Here is a 21,042-nt window from a genome sequence, read left to right on the forward strand (position 1 = left end):
AAAGAGATGCACAGAAAGTTTCACCTGAACATGAGGAAGAACTTCTTTACTGTGCAGTGACAAGCACTGGGACAGACTGCCCAGAGAGGATGTGGAGTCTCCCTCACTGGGGGTACCCAGAACCGTCTGGACGCGCTCCTGTGCCCTGTGCTGGAGCGGGGAGGTTGGGCCAGAAGCCCGCTGGCCTGCCCCGCTCTGTGGCTCTGGGGGAGGCCCCGAGCCCCCTCACGCGGGAGCAGCGGCTCCGCCGTGGGGGGCGCGCGCGGGGGGCGCCCAACGGTCCCCGCGTTTCAAACGCTCCCGCGCGCCCCGCCCCCCGCGCGCTGCCCCCTCCCGCCGCGGGGCGGGGCCGCCGGGGAGGGAGCGCGCGCCCAGCCGGAGGCGGCGTCCCATTGGCTGCCGGCCGCGGGCCCGGCGTCTTAGCGCAGCATGCCCCGCCCCTCCGCCCGGCGCGCGCGGAACGCGTCCCGCGTCCCTATTCGCTGCCCGCCGCGTCCGTCATTGGCGGACGCCGGGACTGGAGCGGAGGTCGTGCCCTTAGATTGGTTGCTGAACACGTCCATCGCAGCCGAAGCCACGCCTCTTAAAGATGAGTGGCGGGCGGCGCCAGCGCACCTCTCTCATTGGCTGCGACGGCGCGGGGGGCGTGCTCGAGGGGCGGGGCTCCCGGCGGCCCCTTTGTGTGGGCACCAGTCGCCGGCCGCGCTCCCGAGAAGCCGCCGCCGCCATTTTGTGCGCGCCTGTGTTCGCCCCCACCCCCGCCCGCCTTTCCGGGGGAGCGGCGGCACCGGGGACGTCCCGACTGTGCTGCCGGTCAGGTGAGGCGGAGCGGAGGCGCCGGGCCGCGCCGAGGGAGCCACTGCCGGCGGCCGCCGCAGCCGTGAGGTCGCGTTGCTTGCAGGGGGAAGAAGCGGCAAGACGGAGCAGGGGGGGAAAAAACCTCCGGAGCTGCCCCCAAACAGGAGGAGGAGTCTCGGCGCCAGGCCCAGGCGCGGCACCGGCGGCAGCATGGAGAACTCGCAGTTGTGCAAGCTGTTCATCGGCGGGCTGAACGTGCAGACCACGGAGGCTGGGCTGCGGGAGCACTTCGCGGCCTACGGCACCCTCACCGACTGCGTGGTTGTGCTCAACCCGCAGACCAAGCGCTCCCGATGCTTCGGCTTCGTCACCTACTCGGCGGTGGAGGAGGCGGACGCCGCCATGGCCGCGTCCCCCCACGCGGTAGACGGGAACGCGGTGGAGCTGAAGCGGGCCGTGTCCCGGGAGGACTCGGCCAAGCCCGGCGCTCACGCGAAGGTGAAGAAGCTCTTCGTGGGCGGCCTCAAAGGGGACGTGGGCGAAGGGGACCTGGTGCAGCACTTCAGCCAGTTCGGCCCCGTGGAGAAGGCCGAGATCATCGCCGACAAACAGAGCGGGAAAAAGCGCGGCTTCGGTTTCGTCTACTTCCAGAACCACGACGCTGCCGATAAGGCGGCCGTGGTCAAGTTCCACCCGATCCAGGGCCACCGTGTGGAGGTCAAGAAGGCCGTGCCCAAGGAGGACATCCAGGCGGGCGGGGGAGGCGGCGGCTCTTCCAGACCCTCCCGGGGAGGCAGAGGAGGAGGAAGGGGTCGGGGCGGCGGCGGCTCCGGCAACCGGGATCACAACGGGCTTTCCAAAGGAGGCGGCGGCTACAACAGCTACGGCGGCTACGGCGGGGGAGGAGGCGGCGGGTACGGCTCCTATGGCAGCGGTTCCTACGGAGGCGGCGGCGGAGGGGGAGGCGGCGACTACGGCAACGGGTACGGCGGGTTCGGCAGCTACAGCCAGCACCAGTCCTCCTACGGCCCCATGAAGAGCGGCGGAGGAGGTGGAGGAGGGGGCGGCAACTGGGGGGGCCGCAGTAACAGTGGACCGTACAGAGGAGGCTATGGTGGGGGAGGCTACGGGGGCGGCTCTTTCTGAGCTGGAGCGCCCATACCCATTGAGGGGGGGGCGTGGAGAGCCCTCCCTTCGATACGGGGCAGTTTCTAAATGGTTTCTCCCCTCATTCGCCGAAGGGCAGCTCCTTTTAAATGCCTCCCTGCTCTGGGAGCGGCTCCTAAATGCCCCCTGAGGGTCGCCTCTGCTGCCTGTGCCACTTCTTTCTCTCTGAAGATGGACTGGGCCCCACATACACATATTTTGTGTTACAGTCATTGATGGACTCTATTTTTTTATTATTACTTGGACCTTGGTCGTTTTTATACTAGCAACGAAAAATGTCTTGTTTTGATTTGTTTTTTGAGGGGTGCGGGGTGGGAAGTGTCTTGCTGATCTGGAGTAAAAACTGGGGAGGGCTAGGGGGGAATTTCCTTTGTTGTAAGGACTCGATACCTGGATACTACGTTTTTTTCTACAAAAGCTACTCGGATCCCATGACTGACTTTTAACATTTCTGTAAAGGAGGAAAAAATGGTTTTTACGTTTTTTATTTTTTAAATAAATCATTGTGTTCATTGACCTTTACACGTCTAATTTTTTTTCCTAGGATCAATTCCGTACGGTTTTAAGGCTTTTCTAGGTTTGAAGCAAGTGTTCCTCTGCTTTAAAATCTGTGTACTTAGAGTAGTAAATACTTTGTTGCCAGTAAAGGTCTCAACTGACTTTTTTGCTAGTGGCTTTCAAACACTTGACAGAGAAATTTTTGAAGTACTAATCCCTGGATGTGGTCTGTTTTTTTAAATATTCATTCTCACTTTGGCATTTTGTGTGCATCCACCATCTTGTACTAGGCAGTTTGACGTGCTGACATAGTTGGTCAGTTTTTTCTATACGACTTTTCCATCAACGTATGTACTGTGTAGTTTTGAAGAAATAGTTTGTGTTAAGCATGTGCTTCATTCATATAAAATGTTCAGAATTTCTTATTGCTTAGTTTTCAAGTCCTCGGTTTGTCTGTGTGTGATTCCTTCCAGGAAAGGGTCGATATTTACCCCTTCTATTAAAGGCATACTTGTTTTCCTAGCCCCGGGTTAACAGACTTCACTCTCAACTATTGTGCTTCCTTAAAGTTCCCTGAGAACTCTCATAGCTCCATCTACCGTCAGGATGGCAGCCCCGTGCTGTGGGCTTCCTTAAAACAGGAGTAAAACTGGCTTGCTAACAATTGTACCAGACTTTGGAAGGTTATTTTATGCCACTAGATGACTGGTGTAGAATGCAGTGACATCTGCATGTGAATAAAGATGGGGTCCCTGATTACTGATGGGGGAAAAAAAAAGGAATGGGTTTGCAATACCTGCCTCTGCACGTAATTTAAAAAGTAATAATTGCAGTTGCCCATATTTCAGAAAGTGGTGATCTAAACTGTGGGCAAAGAGCTCTGAGAATGGAGCCAGCAAGTGTACCAGTAACATAGGTGCTAGTTGTAAAGCAAAAGATATCTGTGTAGTCTGCTTGATTAAAAAATGTATATTTGTAGCCCTTTCACGCAATAGAATTAAAGTTTGTTGTTTATTAAAAAGCATAATGTTTTAGGGGAAAACTGCCTTCCTGCATAGAAATATAGAATAGCAACGTTTATGGATATCAAATAAAAGATTTGAATTCCTTATATGCTTGAGTGAGAGTATATATGCTGTGGGGCATGGATTTTAAAAGTACAAAGTTATTTTGACTTCAGGTTTCTAAGCTCTTAGGATGCTGGTGTTTCATGGGACTGCATCATAAAAGCTGCTTTTTGCTTTGTTCCAGATATGCAAGATATTAGACATAGTTCCCACTGATTCCAGTGAAATGTGTAGGGCTTGGTGCTTCTGGGCTGAAGGATATTGCATGAAATTTCAATGTATAGTTACTATTTGGTATCAATCTAACCTGATGACGATTTAAATTGAAGTGAGCTTTGTTGCTATTAGAAATGAAACTGCATCAACTTAATTACCTGTGTGAGCTTAAACAGGACAATGTTTTGGTATCATCAGGATTTAAACTAAGAGCTGAGTGTCCTCCTGATTGTGGTAATTTATGGCTCTTGCAGTGAGACTAATTCTCTTTGGCTTAGCTGAGCCAAATAACTTGCTGTTTGCAATTAAATTGTAATTTTTCTATCTCAAAAGCCTGTTAGTCACTGTTGTGCACCAGCATCATTCATACGTTGTTGTAAGTCAAGTTTCAGAGTTTGAGTTTGTAAAACACTGCAAGTGCCAGCTCTTGTTCATGCACAGCTTCAGGTGGTTTTATTTAAGCTCACTGGGCTTGAAGTCTTTTTCTGTACCTTTGCACTTTACAGCCATGTTGGACAGTCATCTTTGAACTTCATTTGAAGCACAGTTTTCCTGGTTTTAGCTGAAACGAGCTACGGAGTTCTAGGTCGTGTGTTAGTTTGGGTGTATGATTTAGTCCCTTGCAGTGGTAGTTGCCTTAACCTTATTAAGGGACAGCCTGGTTTGCAGAGAAATGGTTAAATTCACTTTTGTGATGTGTCTTGTCATTTGACTTGGGAAGCTAAAGGTTTATGCACCAGCTGTTGCTTTATGGTATTTTCATGTTATGTGCTGTGACAGGATATGTTGATACTAGAAATGAGTAGGTTTTTAAAAAAGTGACTTTGTGTATGAAATCTGACTGTTTGGGAACTACTGTGCTGAACTGTGCTGTTACCTGTGTGCAATAGTACTTCTGGGACTAATGTCTGCTAAGACAAAGAGCTGATCCCAGAAATTGCACGTGTATTGGGGAGTAGGCTGCCTAATGTCTCCCTCAAAAGATTGTCACCTGTTTAACAGTGTTCTCTGGTCACTTGAGTAGGTGGCACTTGCTCTCCTCTGACCTCTGGTCTCTGGGGAACAGCAGCTTGTGACCCTGCAGGTGACATTGGAGAGGATCGTGTAAGTGCTGGTTGGCTAAGGGGCAGCTATGCTAGGGTCTACCATGGAATATAGAAAAGTGCAGATCTGTATTGGTGGAATAAAAGACACAGTGACTTAAAGACACTGTTGGAATATAAACCTGTTTCTAGTACAGTTCCTAGTAATAAGAGATTTGTTGATAAAGCTTTGCTTATGTGTTAATGATATTTAATGATTTTCTGACCCCTGGGTGGATTTGTCTGCACAGAGGTGCATAGGAAGAACTGAGATGAAATAAGGTGTATAGCTGGCATGTAAATAAGTTTGTGACTTCACAGTTGTTTTAGGAAGGTCACGAAGATAGAAATAAAGTAACTACTTTGCTGTTCCTTAGTTTCTAGTTGAGTTCTGAAGTTCCTATGTCTGAAATTATCTCAATAATTTAATGGCCGCCTGTTCAGGACCAAATGCTGGATTGTGTTGGTGTCACCTGTGAGAAAGTAAGAGCAATTAGTTTGCTTTCAGCATTTAATAAAGTAAAAGTGTGGTAGTTTTCTTAAAAAACAGATGTTCCTTTATTTTTGTAATCTGCATGACCAAAATGAAATTCCCAAAGCCAAAGTTTTCAAACTACAGTGTCACTGAACTCTGTGTGTTGTGACGTACATACAGTTTTTTAATAGTAATGGGTGTTCATGTCTACTCTAAAGTATAATTTGTTCTTGACTTGTAAATTTTATTTGGCTAATAAAACTAGCCTAACTTACACTTTCATAATACTGACTACTACCGCATTAAAAAGAAACATGCGAAACACGTGTATATGTAGTGCAATGATACTTTCATAAGTCTGTGGAAGTACCTGCCACACGTTTGGTTTAACATGAGGTGCTGAAAAGGTGGTTTAGAACAGTGGTAACAGCTCAAACAGCTTCGATGGCTTTAAATCTCTGTGGGTTACTGATTGTGTGACACACTTGCAAAGTAAAAGCTGTGTCTTGCCCTGCAGGCTGCAGTAGTGTATCTTGGGTGGACAAGCCTTACCCTCCAGAACTGGGCAAGCTTTTGGGTTTGTGTTGTGTGTGGCAAGAGTTGCAGTGCAGCTGTAGTCCAGGCTCCAGTACTGGCCCTGGGAGTCCTACTCCTGCTCCCAGGAGCTCAGCCCTGTGGGGAGGTGGGGTTGTGCACAGCTGGGCACTGACAGGAGGTGTGCCTGACCTCTACCAGGTACTTTGCACATACGGACTTAACGACGTGTGAAGCAGAAATAGTTAAAATGGCTAAAAACGTAAAGTTCTCAAATGCTTTATGGTGTCCTTCCCCCCCTCCCCTCCCCCACCCCAATTTAGATCCCTGTAAAGCAAATTTTGCTTTCATTTAGCATTGAAAGATCTAATTGGACAGTACAGGTCAGAAAACTGGTTTATTATCCTGCCCTGCCAGCTGGTACTACTATCCCAACATGGCATTCCCACTGCTGCCAAAAAGGGTCTGAGCGAGAGTGATGCTGAGGACCTCAACCTCCCCTTCAAATGTGAAAAGAGAGCAGCTTCCTTTTCCCATATAACTCAGAATGTTTATTCTTAAATAAAAAAAGTTTGTCTTAAATCATTATGTTGTTAATTAATCCCGTCCTTTAGGACTAAAAATTATTATTAGGACTTATTTTTAGGACCCCTCTGATGTCCACACAGTGAACAAAACCCTGGTGTGTTTTGTGAGAATGGAGTTTTGCTCCTACAGTCTGTGAGATGGTTAGGTTTCTGATAGAAGACACCTTATCAGAGCCTTTAGATTATGATTGATTGACCTGTTGTAGCCACTATCGATTAGTGTTTATCATGTAATCAACAGTTTGTACCACATTTATGTGATTTACATTGTTGCAGATCTTTCACTTTCTGAGCTATTTGGAAGAAGGCATTTTCAGTGGTTTTTCAAACTGTCTATGGGTAATACTGTGGATTAATATGAGGTGATTGAAAGTCTAACACCCAATTTTCAGTCTTTCACACTAGCCAGAGGCGTAGTTTACCAAACAATGGGTTATTTAACGTGTTTTGCATAACTGGTTCTGTGATCTGGTGTATGTGTCACTTAAAGATGAGTTTTCTGCTTGTTAGTTTTGTATTTCTTAAGAATAAAACAGTTGTATCCCTGCTTCACTTGAAAATGTATTTCACAATGCAAGCACACCACAAGGAGTTCTGAACCAGCCCGAACAAGCACTATTTGCTTTTGTTGATGGGCATTTTTTAGGTCTCCTGTTGAAGCTATTATTTCTGGTATGTGCATGCATATGCACACACAGACGTTACCTCTACTTCCGCTTACCTTTAATGAGTATTTATTTGTGCTGTAATGTAAGCATTACTATTGATGAGTGTCAGGTGTGTATTTCTTATTACAAGATGGAAGTCTTCCTGCTATGTATGTTGCCCTAGGAATTTTGCATTATTTACCTATATACTAGGACTTGTAAAGGGGCTGATGGAGTTGGGTGCTTTTCTCGCTGTTCACTTTGACAAATCCTAGTCTTTTTACCTTCTCTGCTCCCAGAACTCTCATAAATTTCTATTATATATAAATGGGCAGATATAGTCACTTTTGAACTGATACGTCTTGTTCATATGATTCTCAGAGTGTTTTAATCCTGTAAACCCTATATTCTCCTTAAAAACACCTCTCTGGGAAAATGGGTAGTGGGAACCCTGAAAGAACGACGACTGTAAAGCTGTAGTTCACTGCAGAAGAGAGACATTCTTCAGATTTTTCTGTTTCCTGTGGTTCTATCTACTGAATAGACTGAACAGTTAAAAAGATGGTACAGTTCAGGTCTAGGCTGTAGCAAAAGAAGAAAACCAGCCAGCATAAAAAATAAAATTCAAGAACTGTTGTCTGTCCATGGTTCAGCCTTTGCCAGTAAGAGTCCTAACCTAAAGCTGCAACAGCATTTTAAAGTATGCTCTGAGTGTGGTTAATCTTGGTGTAACTTCCTTTTGCTAAAAGTCTTTTAGGCAAAGCTGCAATGTTGCCTGTTGCTGTTACAGTAAATGCTGGGCTTAGAGCACTGGCTATTCTCAGATTGTCAGCCATCCAAGGAACCAAAGCGCCTTAACTTGGAAACCTAGATGTCAAGCCCAGGCGGACTAATAATGCCATCTGTCTGAGGCATCTGGATATTAACCCTCTTAGCATGATGCTTATAGTTCTATTCCCAAATGCTTTCACAGATGGAAAATACACAGATTTGAAAGAATAGTTCTTTTTTTTTTTTTTAATTGGACTGTGTTGAGCTATGTACCATTTTGGTGCATATTATATTCATTAAACCAATATAAATACCTCTTTTTATGACTAATGCAGTGAGGAATCTATGCCAATTTAGAAAGGAATTACATTTCTGGCCAGAAATGTGTCAAGATGCACATTTGCTCACCACCATCAAAGTACCAATCACTGATTAACATTGCAGAAAAATTCCTTAGAAGCAAAACGAGCTGACGAATCTGAAAGTTCATCATTTCTTCAAATGCTACTTTGTACCATGGAATTGCCAACTGGTTTGTCTCACAGAAGCCCTGTTCTCCTGGGAATGCTGTTAGTCTGTAATCTAGTCAATATAAAATATTAATATCATCTCAATCTCGTCTGTCATTTCTGTAATTTTTTTTGCTTTCTGTAGCTTTACAATGGACTTTCCCTCTTTTGTAAGAAAATTTGCTTTCCACAAAACCCTGGGGGGAAGGAAGCATGAGTGTAATCACTGCAGGCACTGATTGGGAAGAAGAAAGTTCAGGAGTACTGAACCTGTTTCCAGCACAGACTTGGATTAAAGCAGTGCTAGGTAAAATGCATGAGTAGTCTGGGACTGGAGGTTCATGTGCTTTTTACTTTTTCTCTGTGGATCAATAATATTGTTTTCTTTACTGCACACTAACCCAGCCCCAGTGAGAAGCCTCCCTCTCCCAACCATGCACCCTGGTGAAAAAATTGCAGCATAGGCAGGGCATGGCCCTGGGGGGAGTCTGTGATTACCTTGTTATTGTATACAAGCACAGCACTATCAGCTGTGTTTTGAAATAGTTTACTCCAGTTTCATCCTCCAGATCCCCTCCCTCCTCAGAAGGGATGTCCTCTGGTTTCGGGCTCACTGGCTGTTCCTGGGCTGGGTCAAGGCATTGTGAAAGATTCCTGATGCTAAATTCCCAATTCTCTCCTTGTGCTTATTTAGTACCTCTTCGGGTTTTAGTCATCTTTTAAGTTTACTGATAAGTAACAAAATTGGCTGAAGTCCTTCACTGAGATTTCATTTGGGCTTGTTTGCTTTCTTTCCACCACTGCTGTAATAATGATGCTCCATTTACTGGAGAGAGCTCCTTCGAGTCCTGATTGCAAATTTAGGACTTCTCCCCTGGGATCACTACTGGACTGCAGGATGTTTGGAGTTGTCATTGCTAATGCCTCTTGCACAGGGTGGTTAGCAGCTGCATTCTGCAAGAATATTGCCAGCTTTCTGCTGTTACTTTCGTGGAGGTGTATCCTCCTGAAAAAGAAAGATCCCCAGGAGCACGAGGAGCTCCAGCCCTTGCAGTCAATGTGCCTTTTCCCTTTAGGGCCATCCATCCATCCATTACTTTCTGTGGTCTTAAATGCAGGCAAATTATTTTTTCTCAAATGACATCATTTTGATGTTGTTATGAGAATTTTCTTTTACTCACCCAGCACCAGTTAAAATCTCGACTTCCTCTCTGTGGTATCAATTTTACTTTTAAATCTTTGAGGCGTGAGCTTGGTGATGAATCAGCACCACGTGTGTTTTGGAAATGTTACGATGGCTTTGTGTGTAGGTGGTGGCAACAGGGAGCTCTTGTTTCCCATATTTTAGGGAGTCAGATGAGAGGGAGTTGAGAAACATCACCTTCGAAAGGAAGAGCTGGGCTTGTTTTATTGCTGGAGTTGCTCTGTGCCAAAAGTGTTGAAACAAACTGATGCCACACACTCTCTAATGCCTTTTTAAAGTGTGGGGTTTTTTTTCTCCTTCACAGGGTGCACTTCTGTGTGAATGAGAGGATGGGAAAGCTGAGCCTTGAAAAGCACACCACAAAAGTCCAGTAAGTGAACAGAAACCTGAGCCGAGCCCCTGACATACAGTTCCCACTCTGAATATGCTATGGAATATTGAACAGAAAAAGAGGTTTGCCCAGAAAATACCAAGCCAGGACAATGAAGGTCAATTTACCTGTGAGGAATATGCTGCCTGAGACAGGGTTTTCTGTTCTGGTAAAATAATGTGCCTGCAGAAACAATCCTGTCTAAATTTTTGTGTTTGGCATTTGTGGGATTCACTCATTTATGTTGATGTTGCAGCACATTGTGTTATGATATGAAGGTGATGGACTGTGTTTCTTGGCTTTTGCAAATGTTTAAAAAAATGTTTAAAAAAATTCCAAGAAGAGAGGAAGACAATGAGTGTACAGGAAATAACAGTAAAGAGACTTGGGTTATGGTGTTCAGATCCTGAATGGGAAGAGCTTTGTTTATGGTGTTCTCTCTGAGTTATAGTATACAAATATTAATTAAGCCATCCATCTTTATGAAGCATACAGATAATTTCCCCTTATTACAGAAGGTAGTAGTGGAAGCATTAAGGGTTGTATTATAAAGATGAAGAATCACATTAAAATTATATATATTAGAAAAATTTTGGTATAAAAAAAAATCCTACTTTTTGGTCCATAGCCTAAATTTTCCTCAAGTTTGGTCATTTTCTCAGCCTGTAGCAAGACCTGTACACTCAGTAGGTGCAGACTCTGAGGAGGCAGAGGGACTTGGTAGTATTTAGGCAACTGAATACTGGTCTTTGCCTTTGTTCCAGTGCCCTCAAGAGTTGTTTTTACAGCTTTCTTCCTGATTTTTTTTCCCTTTTGAGCACTAAATTCTAAACAATAAAATCTATCTGAAAATCTTGCTGCAAATTTCTGATAAATATGTAATATGACTACAGGGCAGGAAGTGTGTGCCGCTGACACAGGTGACTGTGGGTGACATCCATGGCTTATACTCCAGGAAAGAGTCTGAAGAGCAGCAGGAAGAACATTTTCAGCTGGTGGGTAACTGCTGTGTAGGGTGAGCAATAGAATGGCTGATGCCCCCGAAATCACAGCTGGGAGGTGAAGATGTTCACGGGTCGTTGTTCTAAAGGTGGTAATGTTATTATGAAATTGTTGGAACAAACCCACTATTTCTACAGGAATTGTGATTTATTCAACAGACTAAAGGAAAACTATGTTGTAAAGCTGGATTGTGCTGGCCGGCACAAGCAGGAGCAGGGAATGGGATGTGTGCCAGCAGAGGGCAACAGCCCGGAGCGCCGCTGGAGATGCTGGTGGCTCCTGCAGCATCTCCACCGGGAGAGCAGACCCCGGGGGGAATACTGGGGTGGGTGCTCCAGCCCCTGCTCTACGAATCACATGATTTAGAAAACAGTGCTCCGGTGGGAGTCTCTTACGGCTTCAGCTGTCAGAACATCCCTGATTGCAGCTCTGGAAGGTCCTTACCTAGGAGGTCTCCTAGAGCATCCTTTTGAGCCTTGCGATAACTTGGATTCCTGTGCGCTGCTGTAGTAGGTAAATTTTAGCTGCTGTTTTGGTTTTTTTACTGAATTCTAGCAGTGGCTGGGCAGCAGACACCCTCGGGGCTTCTCTGCTGAGGCACCTCGACCTCCAGCTCCCTTGGGAGCCAGTGCAGTACTTGAGTACCACCTCCAAGTGACTGCAATTAGCCCTGGAGGTACCAAGGCAGCTATTCCAGCAGATACCTTATCTATTGCTTTTCATATATGAATGCCCTTAATGAACCTTTTCCAAGAAAACATATGATCTAAATACAGATCTGTCTAAATGAGTACTTAATTAGGATGACAAAATAAGTTGGAAGGGACTTCTGAAGATGATCTGGTTCAAAGAACTCTCAAAGCAGGACCAGCTTCAGGGTGAGATCAGTTTGGTCACTCAGACATAAATATATATACACTTAATAAATGCATTAATAAAAATAAACCTTTATGTTTACATGTATCAACATATATATTCATCTAAATATCTATATCTCTAAAAAAAAACAGAATGAAAAATAATTTAGGCTGAGAAGATACAGCCTTGGAAGCTCCCGTGAATGCAGTGTTTTATGTACACCTTTCCCAGCTCTTCAATGCTGAAACCATAGATTTTTAAAGAAAGGTGATTAATGATTTCATGGAGGGGATTATGCAACTAAGCAGGAGAGCTGCTAAAGATGGGAAATTGCTTATGTATGATATGGATCTCTGGAGCCTGTATATTGGTATATAACTGGAAACAGGTATGTACAGGGGAGTGAAGTGTTCCCGAATTGTTGTTTGTTCTGTATTCAGGCTGGGTGATCCAGTGATTCAGGACTCTTCCAGTTTGCCTTGCAGAGCTAGGAAGGGTTTTTCCCAATTTGATGCAATTTGCTTTCTGCTAGGTTTTTGGGAGGTGAAGTGACTCTTTCAGGCTTCTGCAGAGGCTGTGGAGATTGACAGGGTGTTGTCTGAGTGTACTGGGGCTCTCCACAGAATTAAATTCTCATAAGCACTCAGCGTCCTCTCCTTATAACCTCAGGGTTAAACCAGCTGCTGGATTTTGGGCCAGGAGAGAGTTTTGGATCAGATTGGTAGGGATTGTTTTTATTCCCTCCCTTTGTGCCACTTTTATTGAAGAAATTCCTTGCTGCTGTGGAGACACTGGCAATGCTTTGCTCTCTCGTCTCTCCGTGGCTCCTTGGAACTGGGGAGTTTGGTCTTTCACTGTAGATCTGAAGATTGTCACAGGAATCTGGAAAGCTTTTGGTGGGCTGAGGGATGGTGGGACTGGCTAGAACAGGTGCTCTGGGGACCTTTCTACCCTGAGCATTGGTTATATGGTTGTCAGTTATTGAAGGTAGATTAGATGTAGGAGGAATTTTTGACTACTTGAGACTAGGAATTTTTGAAAGAGGCTGGAAAAATTCCACCCATCAGGTGTCACTAACTCCTTTCGGCTGAATGCTTTTTCAAGATACCAGTCTTTGCACTTAAAAACAAACAAGAAATTTTTGTCTCGGGGTTGTTACCCAGTCATGATTATTTTGCAAGGCTGCTATAAAAATAATCTCTGATTACTGGAACATGCTTTTGTCCCACTCCAGCAAGGATTATTCACTCTTTTGCTCTTGTCTGTCACTGGGATTTACCTTTCTGTGGTTGCTCTCAGGATTTGTAGAATCCAGTGGTACACAAGCCCATGGGGCAAAGCACATAAGAAGGTATTGCTGGTTTGGTTCAATTTAGGTGCTTAGCTTCCAGGCTGATTGGAGTGACATGTAAATTTTTAGGGTGAAAGCCTAATATTTTGTTATTGGAAAACTTTGTGTTAATAAAAATACACTTTGCAGCAATTTCAGACTTGCTGTTGTATCAGAACTTTTTATGATTACTCAATGGAAACAAGCTCTAGCCCTCATTTCTGAGATAAATTCTACTACGTTTATATAGTTCCTTTTTCTCTGGTTTGAGCTTTTGTCTTGCAGTTTTTGCATGTTGTGTATCAACAGTGTAAGACTGGACATGGGGAAAGTACTCGAGGATCTGGATGTTTTAAACTGATAGTTTAACAGGATTCTCTAGGGGAAATTAAGGAATTTTTCCTGAATTCTGTGTGAGGTTTGACTTCATGGCTTTATCTGTATTTCTTCTGTTTATGGGTAGGGTGCCAAATGGTGTTTAAATAGCAAGACTCTCAATCCCCATGTGTCTTTGATAAAGTCCTTTAAGTTTCAGGTATGTTAAATTTATCTAAAGAATGAGGGTGATGAGTAGTTAAGATTCTCAACGAGATTATGAAACCCTCCTGTGGAAGGTACAATAGCATCTGTTCAATCATCACTGCTGATACATTTTAAAAAGATGTATGAAACGGGCTGAGGACATGGCTTGAGGAGAAACATACAACAGTGAGGTAATTTTATTTACAAAAGAGATGAAATGGCATCTTCCAAGAGAAATCTCTTGATACTTCCAATTATCTCTCCCTTTTGCACAAGAACATTTTGTGAATGGATGAGTAATGAAGAAGGCAAATTTTCTTGTCTTTAATACAATTAACCTCTAAGGCCTCACTGGTGCAGAATGCAACAGAAAAATTATTTTAATAAAATGAGGGGGAAAAAAGATTTATATAAAAGTCTGTGCATTTGTATCAATCGGAATAAAAATGACAAATGTAATTTAGTTCAGTGCTTTAGGCTAAATAGCATCGGCAGTTGAGAAGGACCCATGTTGCCTATGCAGGGTGTATTTGGCCTCATAGATTGCATAAAGGACAGGAAAGTTTTGATAAATTGGGGAACTAGAGGCAAGATCTTGCTTTCTGCGGTGGGAGTGGGGAGACTTAGGAGGGCTGGGATCCTCTCTTTCCTCACCATCACCACTCCTCTCCTGCGCTGCCCTGTGCGCGAGCTTGACCTCGGGACTGGGGATGTTCAGTCACTGAAACTTTTGTCCAGTCCGTAGATTGGATTGGGACTGAAGCAGTTTTGGGCCACTCGGCTCCTCCGCCGCCCCCTCCTCAGACAACTCCCGGGCGGCGGCAGTGCCGTACGGCGGGCGGAGGGAGGGAGGGATGCCCGGGGGCCGGGGGCTGCCCCGCGGGCTCGGCGCTGCCCGTGCCGCTGCCGGCGGGCTCCGCTCTCCGCCGGGCCGGCTCGGGGCTGTCCCTGACCTATTTCGCTGCCGCAGCGGGGCCGTGCCGGCGGCGCCAGCCGGAGCCGGGGCGCGGAGGGCGCTGTCGGGGCGGTGCGGGGCGGTGCTGCCGTTGCCCGGAGACGCTCGCAAGCCCCGCCGGGGAGGGGAGGGGAGGGGAGGGGAGGGGGCTGCGCGGCGGCGGCAGTCGGTGCGGCGGGGCGCGCCCGGCACGCAGCGCTCCGCTCCCGCAGGAAGCGGCCCGGGGCGGGGGCGGCCGCTCGCAGCCATGCCGGGCCCGGGGCGCTGAGCCGGCCCCGCCGCCGCCCCGCACAATGGAGGAGGAGAGGTGGGTACCTCCGCTAGCCTTTGTGTCCGCCCGGAGCGCGGCGGCATGGGGATGCCCTTCCCCGGGGTGCGAGCGATGCGGGGCTGTGCGCAGGAATGCGGGGCGCGGCTGCGGGGACCCCCGCTCCCCGCCGGCAGGAATGCCTCCTGCGATGGGCGCCCGCCGTGCTATTCATGGATGTTGCAATGTCATGGTGACAGGCGGCTTCGCCCCGCGTGCCCACACCGAGGCAGAGGAGGGGGTTCCGTAGGATGTGTTTCGGATGTGATTAAGGACGTGAGGGGGGCAGGTCGGGGGGCGTTCGCTAAAATGGAGGTGCGGGGCAGGGGGCTGGGATGCAGGACGTGGGGGTGGGATGCAGGACGGCGGGGGGGTAGCTGCCCCGCCGGCTCGCCTCGCCGGCACGATGTGCTGCGCTTGTGTGTGCCCTGCCTGCGCCTGGAACCTCGGGCAGCCGACTTCGGCATTCCGCTGAAGACAGACTCACTGATACTTGCTGCTTTTTTGAGTCATGAGTGAAAATCCGTAATATCTGTGAATCCTTCGGGGGTCGATTTTCCAGCAGCGCGTGTGGAAGCCGAGCACTGTGCGGTGTTAGGGCAGTGCAGGGGATCCCGCGTCTCCCTCGCACGGTAGCCGGGCCGTATAGACTTTATTCCTGCCAGGCGGCTCTATTGCTCCAAAACCTGCGGGAAGAAGTGTTTACCGAGTCGACTTAATGTCCACTGAACCCATAAAAGATACTATCGCTGCGCAGGGACCTAGTGAATGCCAGAGAGACGTTCAGTGTTTTGGCTCTGCCCTTATTACTCCCTTCTGTCAGGTGCCTTTCACACACCAGAAGCTACTTCTGCTGCTTCAAATGAAACATTAAACTGGTCTGAGTTTTTTTACAATATTCTTTTAAAAACAGGATATGCTGAGTGCTTCTTTTTGTGCTGGTGACCTTGCAGGGGGTAGGGGAACAGAGAGGGGGCTTGACCTGCTGGTAGGACTAAATGTCAGGGCTTGACAGGAGTTTTGTTTAAATATGATACATTAGAAAATTAAGCTGGAGTCAACCCCCAAATTCTGGAAATTTTCCTTCTGTTGAGGGAAAACATTTGCAGCAGCCTGTAGGAGTTGTTTTCCAAGCTCTAAAGGGCAGCTTTCTACCCTTCTGTGATTCAAGGGTTGTAATTGTTTGTGTTTTTAACATGCAAAACCTTTCATCCTGCCACATTTCTCATTGTAGGGCTTCTGCTTCCTGTAATGGTGCCAACAGTCACCTCTGAATATTAATCCAAATATTAATTAATTGCAAGGGCCTTGAAATCTTAGTTTGTCACGCTAGATGCCAGCTCATGGAATGGGATTCCTTTTTTTTTTTGCTTTTTTCTTTATTTGTATAAGTGAGCCTGTGTTTGAGGAAGTGGAACAGAGCTGTTTTGATACCCCAGGCTGGGATCATCCTTGGCACAGTTGCTTATACTTTTTTTTTTGATGGTTACGAGCAATGGTCTCATTTTGACTGGAGGTCTTTTTCCGGGGATACAGTGGTGAAAAAGCCACTAGGAAAATACCTGGACTATTTTACCTTATCCTGTTGTTTCCAGACCATCTGTTTTTAGGGCATGAAGGACTATCCCCATCAGCATGTTCTCTGCCTCTGGAAGTGAGGAATGATTACCCAAATTGCTGCTTGCATTTCTAATTTTCAGGAAGAAGAAGGCAGTCCTGAACTGGTTACGGGCAGTAATGATGTGGGGTTTGACTCTTGGCAAGGAAAGCTGGAAATATTCACCTGCTTTCTGGTTCAAAAGGGCATGGTGTGTAGGGCTGTGCTGGGGCTGCTCTGCCTGCTCGGAGCAAGTCCTGGGAGGAGGTGTTTAAAAATGACCTTGGTGGGCGAGCACGGTGGGCTCAGTCTGTGCTTATTGCTGTGCTTTTGCCCTGCATTTCAGCTCAGATCTGTGTCAGGCAGACTGGTCCTCAAATTTTACACTTGATAACTTTCATAACGTCAGAGTTCCCCCTGGTTTTTAATATTTCTGCATTTTCCATTTTCGTAGTCAGTGAGGATCCATGTTACTTGTGCTCACATCACCTCTGACTCTGGTCCCAAGCCTGCCCAGACTCAAATATCCTGTTAACTTGCGCACCCAGGATGTTCAGTGGTATCATGTGCCCATGTCATTGCACATGAGCAGAAGCAGCTGGGGGCAATGGAGGTTTAACCTGAAACACTCACATTTGGTAATAAAATATTTCAGAATCTTGGTTCTCTTTTACTGTGGTGATAGGGACTTTTATTTTATGGAGAAATTGCAGAAGGTTTACAGTTGGGCATGATACTCTGGTTCTGAATTTGCAAGATGTTTTTGAGTTGGAATAGAAAAAAAACCTCTGGAATGTTAATTTTTTTTGGTTAAAATATTAAAACACCTGTAGTTTTATATTTGAGTGAAGGTAGTCTGTGGTATCTGTTTGAGAAATACAATATTTGCCTTTGAAAGCAAATGCTATTGTCATATTTAAGTTATTTTGTGTTGTTTCCATTACTGACAGCAAAGACTTTTCTTCTCACTAGTTCCCAAAGTCTTCTTTCCCCTTGAGGTCTCCTTTGATATGAATATCCTTTCGGGGATCTGCTGTATGCCAACTGTGTATTTTCCTAAGCTAATGTCTCCACGTTGATGCAGGCACTGAAAAAAAATCAACAAAATAGGAAAATAATATTGCTATTAAAAGAAAAATAATCCTTTCCGTTATGCTGCCTCCCATATGTTTTAATGATAATGCATTTCTCTGAAATCCTCTCAAAATCCAGTTCAGTATGTGGATTCCTTCAGTCACAATTTTTTGAATGTCTTTGTATGTACCTAAAGACAAATTCAGAAATTGCGATTTTTATAACTATGCCGTTACACTGATAGGTTTTCCTTACTGTGTCTGCCTGACTCCAGGAATAAAACTATTGGGCATAATGTATTTCTCCTGTTATTTGGGACATTGATTCTAAACAGAGAATTAGCCCATTTAAGGTAAAATGAGTTTTCATTTTGCTTAGCCTAAACCAGTATTTTGGTCTCCATTTACCTTTGTAGAGGTGTTAAAGTTTTGAACACTACTAACTGCTATTGGGCACCTGGCATATTTTTAGATCAGAGTGATGTCAAACCTCTCAGAAACTGCAGATTAACATTTTCTGGTGATGATTGCTACATATCCCACAAAGAAGCTCCATAGGCTTTGGAAATTTATGGCTAGCAGACATTTCTAAATTAATACAAGGATATGAAGCCCCTACAGTGGTGCTGGATTGCCCGTGCAGGACACTGATCCCGGCTGAGTCTTTGGCCAAGCTTGTGGTGCTGAGGCTCTGTGGTGCTAGGGGACAACCAGGAGAGCAGAGCTCAGCCTGTGGTGCTCAGGCAGGAGAGGAGAGCAGCTCCCAGAGATCCCCCAGGATGCACAGTGGGATGAGCCTGGGCTGGAAATGTCTGGGGACCCATCACTTCCCCAGTGTGAGCCTGGTGGTGGTCACGTTGGATTAGAGCTGAGTCCAGAGGCTCTTCTCCCAGAAACGTGAGCAGAAACTCGTCCTTCTGTGCTCTGAAGGAGAGAGTATTTGAGATCTGCCCTTCCTTCAGGATGAGCTCCCGGCTCCCATAAAGCCAGTGTTAGAATTGGATTTGGCAGAGCTGGGATTTTTGTTCCTGGGGTTTACCAGCTCTCTGCGCGGCAGTAATCTTGCCAGCGGACAGTTTATCTCTAAGGAAGGCTTTTATTCTTTCACATAATCTACAAAGACATCTGTAATTACTGCTGGTAACTGTGGCAACCCAACTTCATAGCTGAAACATACGGGCAGCAGAACGGTGGGTTATGGGTTTTTAAAATACCTTTCTGTCAGCTGAGTTGTGGCCACACTTGGGCAGGAGCTGGGCTGTGAACCCTGGCAACCTGAGCGCAGCTCTGCTAGGGGGTCCTGGAGAGGAGAAACACAGTGTCAACAGGGTAGTGATTATTAGCTTCACTGGCCTAATTGGGGACCCTCAAATCGGGGTTCATTTGTTCTACTTGGGGACATCATTGAAAGGCCACGCAGGAGGTGGCAGTGGGGTTGGCACTGTCTGAAACCAAGAGCCTCTCTGCTCATTTTAGGAGCATCCTGCTGTGTCTGTAAAGAGGATGTTCATCTGGCCCAGGGAAATTAAATCATTTGTCCATTCACTCAGTGCACGGCCTTGGATAGCCCAGGAATAGAACAAATTGCTCCTGGCAGCTGGCTCATGAGTCCTGCTGGTGTAGTAGGACATCAGCTTGGCAAACATGGGGGGATGTCCCTGTGGTCATGGGGTGCAGGGGCTCCAGCGTGTCCAGTTGGTCTTGGCTGGTATCTTTGATCAGAGGACCCTATTCCTCCTTTGGTTTGATCCATTAAAGTAACAACAGGGTAATAAATGTAATAATTCTTAGCCTTGTGGAGGGAAAAAGGTCAGAAAAAGCTGTGAAATGTAATGATTTGGTCTTCTCAGGGGCAGCTTTTGCTTTCTGGCAGGTTGCATGTGCTCAGAGCATTCAGGTTCTTGCATTTTTATGTTGGAAATGCGTCAGTGATCTCTGAGAGTATGTGCATGGAGGTGTAAAATATCTCTCCCAGATAAAATCATCCTCTGTCCATTACAGGAATTCTATGGAATCAGTCTTAAAGATGAGTTAAAGGCTCTTAGACATTAATGCTTCAAATCTGGTTTTTTTATGAGTCACTTGGAAAAAACTTTAAATAGCATAGCTTGATCTTTTTTGAAACAAGTTTTTAACCAGACAATCTGCGGTATTTTCTTATGTTAAGCCTTTGGCAAATTCTGAAATCTGCCCCTTTTAATTATGCTGAGGATGTCTCTTAGGATGTTTTTTTAAAAATTACCTTTCCTGCTTTTTAGGAAGAGCTGATTGATCTTTTTCCAAAATCCTAAAGCAAGTTTTTTTTTTGCTTTTAAAATACACAGACAAATGTTAGTGGAGTTGAGGCTTTATAAAAGGCTTGTTGACCTGACATTTACTTTGGAGTTCAGTGAAACTTGCTGTGTCCTTTGAACTATATCTTTTGCCAGTGGAAAAGTTTGAACATAATGAATCTTTGGTCTCCGGCACTGGAGAGGTAATAGATAAATCTCAGCAGTGCGATTGTTCTTACTAAAGAGCCCCCATGATTTCTGTGTGCATGGCTTGATTTTGGGTCTGTGAGGTGTGTCTGTGGGGCTGTTCGGGGCAGTGTCCTGTTGTGATCCAGCTGTCCTGCCCCGGGAGCAATGGGAGTGGCTCTCCCTGACGCTGCCTTTCAGTTTCACTTTCTTTTTTTAATACTTTTTTCTTTTTTGTTTACTTTGCTTGCTTCCTGTACGCGTTTCAGCTTTGGAGCCTGAAAGCTCCGTGAAGTCACTTGCACTTCTAGAGCCTCGTTTTTCCCTCCTTGGCTCCATCGTGCCACGGGGGCAGGTTTAGCTGTTTAAAAATCAAGGGTTTATGCTGGGGTGTTTAAAGCTGTGGTCAAACTTCACCTGGCCTAAAGTTTCAACGAGGGCTTTTGATAGACACAGCACTGAGGCTTAGCTGGGTTTGGCCGTGTCCCTGGAGCGATGAGGCTTCCTCACTGCACTGTGCAGAGCTGGGGAAGAGCCAAGTGCCAGCACAGCTCCATGTCCATGAGCACCTCTGGCAGTATGTGTGGCACAAAATGAGTTCAGCTTTCTTCAGGGATAGAAAAGCTGTTTGTGTCGTTGCCTGGTACCAGTCCCTTGAATACTGAACATTTAACACGAGGTATTCTCCTTTCTGTTTTTTTTTTTAATCCAGCCATACTAAGCTAATTGGATGACGACTATAACGGAGTCTGGGAAGTTGTCCCCCTCACTGGGACATGTGCTGAGTGATGTTGTGCTCAGCCTTGTGGCTTCACTTATGACTGAAAATATTTCACTTGCTCAGCAACCTGAAAGAATTGGACTTGGCTGGTTTTTGGCCTTTGTCTCAGGCACAAAGCTGGAGGCTGCTCAGTATGCAGGCGTGGATTCGAGCTGTGTGCAACTTGGCTGCTGCTCAGCCTCTTGCTTCTCGAGGCAGGAGAGTGCAGCCCACCAAAGACTGCTGGGGGGGCA

At 46.1% G+C, this 21,042-nt stretch overlaps 2 protein-coding genes across 3 annotated transcripts in view; both read left to right on the plus strand.

Moving 5' to 3' along the window:
* Positions 1 to 682: 682 nt before the first annotated feature.
* HNRNPA0 (heterogeneous nuclear ribonucleoprotein A0) lies at positions 683 to 3,574 on the plus strand. The gene has a single exon (XM_032124520.1). It carries the CDS (start codon positions 1,009 to 1,011, stop codon positions 1,942 to 1,944), a length of 936 nt encoding a protein of 311 aa, XP_031980411.1. The 5' UTR covers positions 683 to 1,008; the 3' UTR covers positions 1,945 to 3,574.
* An 11,226-nt stretch (positions 3,575 to 14,800) lies between these two features.
* Positions 14,801 to 21,042, plus strand: part of KLHL3 (kelch like family member 3) — a 51,109-nt gene continuing 44,867 nt past the window's right edge. For both annotated transcript variants that reach the window (XM_032124518.1, XM_032124519.1), the window contains exon 1: positions 14,801 to 14,899. In XM_032124518.1, coding sequence (XP_031980409.1) covers positions 14,886 to 14,899 — 14 coding nt within the window. In that variant the 5' untranslated portion in view covers positions 14,801 to 14,885. The remainder of the gene's footprint in view (positions 14,900 to 21,042) is intronic.

This window comes from Corvus moneduloides, chromosome 15, assembly GCF_009650955.1.
Source record: "Corvus moneduloides isolate bCorMon1 chromosome 15, bCorMon1.pri, whole genome shotgun sequence".
Taxonomy (NCBI): Eukaryota; Metazoa; Chordata; class Aves; order Passeriformes; family Corvidae; genus Corvus; species Corvus moneduloides.

Excerpts from the sequence above, each read along its gene's own strand:
- HNRNPA0 (XM_032124520.1), top strand. The coding sequence starts at position 1,009 with ATGGAGAACTCGCAGTTGTGCAAGCTGTTCATCGGCGGGCTGAACGTG.